This window comes from Rhinocladiella mackenziei (genome assembly GCF_000835555.1).
Source record: "Rhinocladiella mackenziei CBS 650.93 unplaced genomic scaffold supercont1.8, whole genome shotgun sequence".
Lineage (NCBI taxonomy): Eukaryota > Fungi > Ascomycota > Eurotiomycetes > Chaetothyriales > Herpotrichiellaceae > Rhinocladiella > Rhinocladiella mackenziei.
In genome coordinates, this window is record NW_013550597.1 from 143752 (window position 1) to 150668 (window position 6917).

General features: G+C 49.6%; 1 protein-coding gene across 1 annotated transcript; it reads left to right on the forward strand.

The window, feature by feature from the left end:
- Nucleotides 1–2822: 2822 nt before the first annotated feature.
- Nucleotides 2823–3832, forward strand: Z518_09649 (uncharacterized protein; the record flags this gene model as incomplete). Its single annotated transcript, XM_013412266.1, has 3 exons — nucleotides 2823–3308; nucleotides 3359–3620; nucleotides 3672–3832. 3 exons carry the CDS (start codon nucleotides 2823–2825, stop codon nucleotides 3830–3832), a joined length of 909 nt encoding a protein of 302 aa, XP_013267720.1.
- Between the last annotated feature and the right edge of the window lie 3085 nt (nucleotides 3833–6917).

A 6917-nucleotide genomic window follows, 5' to 3' on the forward strand; every position in this document is an offset into this window, starting at 1 on the left:
AGGATGTGACTCCTCAACCAATTCTGGTAATAATGGCCCGTCCGGTTCACCAGTTTGCGTGTTTCAGGCCGATATCACTGTCTTGTTCGTGAAGGCAGATAACATTAGTAGCAACTGTTGCAGTGCTGTCAGGACCAGTCACAACGCCATCAAAGTGTTTAATCACACTGAGAAAATCGCAGTCGAAAGAGAGATTGTTCGCGCAGTTCCCAGCTCCGCCATCTCCAAAGTCGAATGCCTGCTTTCTGGGGTCTGCATGAGGTTGTTGATAAAATAACGGGCCCGAATTGAGATGTGTTGAATGCTCTGTCATTGGCAACTGGTTCTGCCAGGTTGCTGATATTTATACACATTTGGCTGACCCCGTTTCTTCTCCTATTCCTACCCCTATTATCCCAAAAAGGGGCACTGGTTACCTGTTCAACTGTTCAACAGTGGGCGTTCTCTACCGCTACATAGTACCTAGCCACCAAAAAAAAAAAAAAAAAAAAAATGGCAAGCCTCTTAGTCCTCTCCCGGCTCCCACACACCATGCTAATGAAAGTTGAGATAGAACCTCTCAATGTCCCAGTACTTTAGCAACGCTTCAGTCATCGTTGTCGCAGTCTGGGGTTAGAACGATGACCAAGGCCCTTTCCCACAACGAAATCCTCTACTCTCGCGACCCCTGCGCATCATCGCTTCCTCCGAGAGCCCGCCTTATGGAGGATTCTGTGTATCTATGAGTGGACCAATCCATCAATATTCGGCAGATGAATCATATTGGACTCCTCTCAGTTCCAGAGCCTTGGTTCTTCAAGATGAATTCCTCCCCACTGATGACTCTTAAATTCCGTGAGAGGGATATCTCCTGGCAATGCTTCTACACCGAATCAATATCTGAGTCTGATTCCGTCGGCCGGGCTGTTAGGCAGAATAGCCACAGGTGATGTGAGTAGACACAATGTCCTCCAGCACCCAATCCGTCGCAAGTCTCGCGTTCTCCACGCGAATGCTCCCAGCAGTATAACTTCGCTTAGATCATACAATGATAGTAGACTACCGATCCAAAATGGCCGAGTACCCATTGTTCTGCCCCTGCACCATGTTATTCGTAACTCCATTCTTCAAATAGCACCTCGTCGGATGATCATTTCCCACTGCAATCGTCCCGTCATACCCCCAAACGACCCCATCACAAGTCACCCCTTCCACCACGTCCTCACTCCCCAAACTCCCGTCAAAACCCGCGTAGAATGAGAGCTGACAATTATACTGAGCGCAGGCTGTGATGCAGTTTTCGAGGGAGCTGATGTTGTAGATTTCCTGAAAGATATAAGGGGCACCACCGTCAGAGTCGAGGACGTACAGGTCGGATTGGCAGTAGAGAATGAAGGCGCTAGTGGTGGAGTTTAAGGTGTAGCCCATGTTAGATGCGGGGTTGATGGGCAGGCGGTTTGGGGGGGTGGTTGTCGTGGTTGGTTTGGTTTTGCTGGAGGGTTGAGAGGTCACTGGCTTAAGCCGAAAGGGTGGCAAATGATCAAACCAATTGGATATACAGAAGAAGATATCGAGATGGAACGAACGTACGAGCAATTTCCCACGGTAATACCACCTCCAAGTCCACTCCCAAGCGCATCTCCGAGAATAAAAGCAATCAAAGTCACTGATAGAATTATGAGCGGGATCCCACAGAGGCGCTTTTGCTGAGAACGTCTTCCTGCCTAATATCGGTCGCGGGAAAAACTCCTACACAGCCTCTAATGTTAGCGATTAAGGGGTTGGTGGAGCCTTTAATTGGTTCGATAAAACGTGGGGGCCAATCAAATGACCTAGCCAACGTCCACCCCTCTCTACGCAATGAACGACCATACCACTCGACGGCATGTGTGAACAAGTCTGTCAGACATATGTCCACGCGCGGAGGGGTTTGCTAAACGTTATCCAAAGTCAAGGAACGTACGCTACCTATTCCGAGGAAGCCTGCCGCCTTCTTTTCCTTGCCAATGCGTAGGGACTGCTATAAACGCAATTCGCGATGCCTCCTCATCCTTTCTTCAATCTTTGAGCGATAGGGAAAATCTCTTGCCTATATGTCGATAGGGATGTCCTTCAGGTCCACTAACGGATGAGATACAGTACTAAGAGCAGAAGCGTCACGAAGAACCCGCTGGCAAAGACGATCCTCGCTCTCTTCATTCGATTCGAGACCATCCTCTACCATTTTTTTCTCTTGATCACTTTCGGCCTCTACGATCTCGTGTTGGGCTTTAAGGACTTTTGGGATGTGCGAACATGGTGTCACCCAAATCCGCATCGGTCGAAGCCTTTCTCGTTGGACAAGTCCCTGTTTCCAGATCTGCTCGCGCAGCTCGTTGCTTAAGCCCGTGGAACTATCACAGCAGCAAGGTAGATCAGGAAGCTTTGGGTCCAATTTCTCCACCTTTTTTCGCCTAACCCGCCCAGAGTCCGAACTCGCAGGCATTAGGAAGGCGTCAGCATAATCGGTACAGAAGCATGTATTCGGGTCCGTTCTATGGCTGAATTTTCACGGACAACATGAAGAGTCCATGTGTGCTTTGTTGCTAAAAAGATCCTATATCCCGATTACCTTTACGTACGCACTCGGGACATTGGAAAGACTTCACTGAAGAATCTGCTGGACGAACAAAATGGGTTCTGGCGAGAAGTTACGAGGTACTCAGCAAGCGTAACATTTAGCATGCTGTATGCGTCGGCGGGCCTTTTTCCAAACAGAGAACTCTCTTTCTAACGCTGTGAACAGCTTAGGATGCCGGTTTGAAAAGGCCGACTCTTTGATTCCGCAACAGACTAACAAAAGGATGCTGATGATGTTTAAAAACATTCGTCCTAGGGCGTGGCTCGTAGATTGGATCCCGATCCTGGACTCCCTCCCCGACGCGTTGGCCCCTTGGCGCGCTTCCGCAATCGAAATTCGAAACCAGATCATGCCGTTCTTCCTCGTCTTCTACAAGGTCATGAAAGAAAGAGTGAAGAACGGCACCGCGCCTGACTGCTTTTTGGCCCGCCTTCTGAAGGAGGAGGGGTCAAAGTTCGACGAGACGGAGCCTCCCCACATTATTGCAAAAACGATGGCGGCCGGCACTGACACTACTGCCACAACGCTCCAGTGGTTCTTCAAAGCGGCAGTGCTGTTCCCAGAAGCAATCAAAAAGGCGCAAGAAGAGGTTGATCGAGTCGTGGGACGTGACCGCCTTCCAAGTTGGGAAGACCGACCTCATTTCCCGTACATTACAGCCGTCGTGAACGAGACGCATCGATGGGCGACCGCTACCCCTTTGGCTTTTGTACACGCAACGAGCGAAGCAGATGTGTACAGGGGGAAGAATATCCCCAGCGGCGCATCTATGCCGTCCATAATGACCCCGGAATTTTCGCACAGCCGGAGAAGTGGGTTCCCGAAAGATACCTCCCCTGCAACGATGATAGAGCCGCTCCCGAGGCCAATCATGCAGGTCTGCACTACGCTTTTGGTGCAGGGCGCCGAGAATGCCCTGGTAAGCATGTGGCGGATGCCAGTCTTTATATCATGATTAGCCGCATCTTGTGGGCGTTTGACATCGAGGGGAATCCTAAGAAGCCTCCATCTCCGGGTTATTGTAAGTAATCTCATATCAAGCCTGATCGGATTTTGCTAATTTCGCCTTCAGCCGACGCATACCCCGTATTTGGCCCTGTCCAGTTTGAAGCAAGCGTAAAACCGCGCAGTGAAATTGCTATACAGATTATCCGCGAGAAAGCAGAGATGAATCGACCGGCAGAGACGGAAGACTCGACGGTCTACGATAAGCTCATTGCTGACCTACCATAAACTCCTTGCTCGACTAGTGACATGAGGAAAGCAGACACTTGCGAGAGATGATGAGAATATCAAGAGTCGAGACGGGTACTTCTCAGAATGTCCAAAACTTCAAGTTGAATTGATGCAGTCAATCAGTTCAGAGCCAACTCCGGGGTGGCTCGCAAGTCAGATGAACGTATTTGATTCAATGGCACCATTAACGAAGCTTGGGGCACGTTTGATCTCTAGATTGAAGCCTTAAATTCCCAGGTCATGAAATATTCTTTCCATTGCCAGGTGTCGGCATCGGTGAACCGTGCCCTTGGGGTGATTGGTCTCTGCGCTCTACCCTGATCTTAACTTTTGTCCCTCCTCCTAGAAGTCTCGTTCCAGCTCGGTGGATTTGACATTGATGAGGTCCCTCGGATGCGACTGACAGAATAACCCAGTTGTAGCATGGATTTTCAAAACGCTATCGAAGTCAGTAAGTGCGCAAGAAGAATACCGTCCAGGCCTGCAAATAGATAAATCGTATCCAGATAAATTTATCCATATCGCTATCCTGGTGATATAGGACTTAGGGCGGAAATACCAAAAAGAAAGGCCCCCTCCTGTTGTCCATCTCTGACGAACTTATAGATGGGGCGCCGCAGCCAGTGAAAGTTTCAGCCACACAAGTTCAACTGCAGAAGGGTTTGAATCAGTGACCCCCCCAACAGTATGAGCAAGACGACATCATCAACAATCACTGGCTGGAGCATTACGTTTACCCATCTAGGGCACCTAGACTCAATGGAGCTAGGCCGGACAACCCTCTTACCTTACCTATGATCGAACACTAGTAAGGCCCCTCAATTCTATCGGTTCGACTGCAAGCCGAGTGTTCTACCACTCGGCTACGTCCTTGATAGGTCAACCACGATTTGGTGTCAATTTTGAAGCAATTTTTGGCATTATAAAATATAAACTTGATTTTTAATTAATTTTTGAAATCGCATGGTTAGGGCTTGGCGTTGTCTGACGACGCCAAGCACGACTGCTGGCCAATCACGTACGCCTATGGCTTAGCGTTATCACGTGATCACGTGGCTTGGCAGTGTCACGTGGGCACGCGAGCACTCCGCCTTGTCGCCCCGTCATCGGATCCAATCCATTGATGACGTGCCGGGGCCCTACTTGTCGATATTGAGATGATCCACGCATCGGATCCAGTCCACCCTTAACGGATTAACTATTTTCCGGTCAACCGCTATCGGATTAAATATTTTCCGGAGGCACCGTCATCGGATCCAATCCGTGGACCATGTGGCCCCCCCCAACTTGTGCCTAGGACTTGGTCCGTAAACAAAACCCACCCTTCATACGTAATCAAGCCGAAGGCTATAATAATATGGTCAGACGGAAGAGTCTTATACATTGTGGTTTTGATACAGTCGTTCCCGAAACCGCCCTCCCCTTTACGGGACAAATTGCAACTTTCTCTCGCAGAAAGTTAAAAATATGTGTACCACGCTATACTTTATTAGCAATAGTCTATTTTCTAATCCAAAGATGACTAAGCAACGGATCCGTTTTAATACCACTCAGATACTGAAAAAGGGAATGTCTCGGGAGAGCGACAACCCACAGCGACCCGCGTACCACAGCGACATCACTAAACACCAATCGGGCCTAGTTGTGCGAGTGTTGTCCGCATGATGGAAAGGTACCTGAGAACCCCCCATTTTCCTAGGGATTTGAAGTACCTTTCCATCCACCTGGCCTCCCTCACATAGTTGGCGCTTTTTGATGTTCTTTCGTTGACCCCTTTTAATGGAGTCCTTTGCATTCGCCTTTCCACGCCTTTTTGCACTCTTTTTTGGGGTTGTGGCGTGTCAGACCCTCTCTGCCACCCCTGTGGCCTGTCTGTCGCCTCTGTAGTCCTCCTGCCGCCTCGTGACCTCGCTGCCGACCCTTCAGGGCTGTCCTGACGCCCTGCGAGCTTCCTGTGAGTCTTGAATGAATCCATGCTCTTTTGCCTCGTTGTATCTCGCAGTGTGAGTGTGCATTCTCTTGCCTCTACCTCCTGCCAATGCTGGAGGTGCTGTAAACGCCGGAATTTCGATTGGCGAGCCCTCGGGAGAGGGCGATCGACGCGGTCGGGGTCTTTCAGGGCTTGCCAGGGGTCGCCGACAAAGAAAGTGGCCATTGAGGCTGCAGCAATAAGAGGAGGTCAAATAGGGTCAAATAGGACTCTGCAACACTAGGAAGCCTATACAAATCGCGAATCGAGCAACAATGAGGCAAAGAGCTCGCAAATACCAAAAGTATGTCAATTTTGATGTTTTGGTACCTCGATTTGTGCGATTTTACTAGGGTTTGGGTGGGGTTTCCAAGTACCTTTCCATCATGCGGACAACGCTCGCACAAGCTAGGCCTGATTTGTGTTTAGCAATGTCGCTGTGGTACGCGAGTCGCTGTGGGTTGTCGCTCTCCCGAGACATTCCCCTGAAAAAGCCATCCAGTAATAAATGAAACATACCGTTCTGGTAGTTCTGCACTCCGCACTCTGCACTCCACGTATTAACGAGGTCTGAGTGCGCCGCACAGGCCGCTTGGCCTTCAAAAGCCGTGGGCGCGTCAGCCGTTCAAGACGCTGGTTTTTACATGATGTACGCAATAGCGACCACTATTTCGTGGGTTAAAGTTGACTCATAGGGTACCCGCTATTGGTGTAAGGCTGGACGTGCGACGTACATAATCAACCGTGAGGCCCTGGTCGCCGTCACAAACTATTGGGCGTATATGAGCCGCCGATCCGCGCCCCGGTCAGAGAAAAATTTTCGTCGGGAGCGATTAGGTGCTGATCTCATCGATAAAACATACTGTACTACTCCATATATATTGACTTAGCATTAGATGCAATATCCTTCATTTCATCTTATGGCATAGCTTAGGAGAAGTCGTATACTTTCTTTCCAAGCATGCTTGCAAGCGCGACTGGCTGGCTGCATTGAGCATATACGCCATAATGCTTCTGTGGCAGCATTTAACAACCTTTCCAACCTTCTTCGAATCGCAATAACCGATCCGTCCGCGCAGATCTGACCGAGGCCATCTGACATCTTCAGAGAGT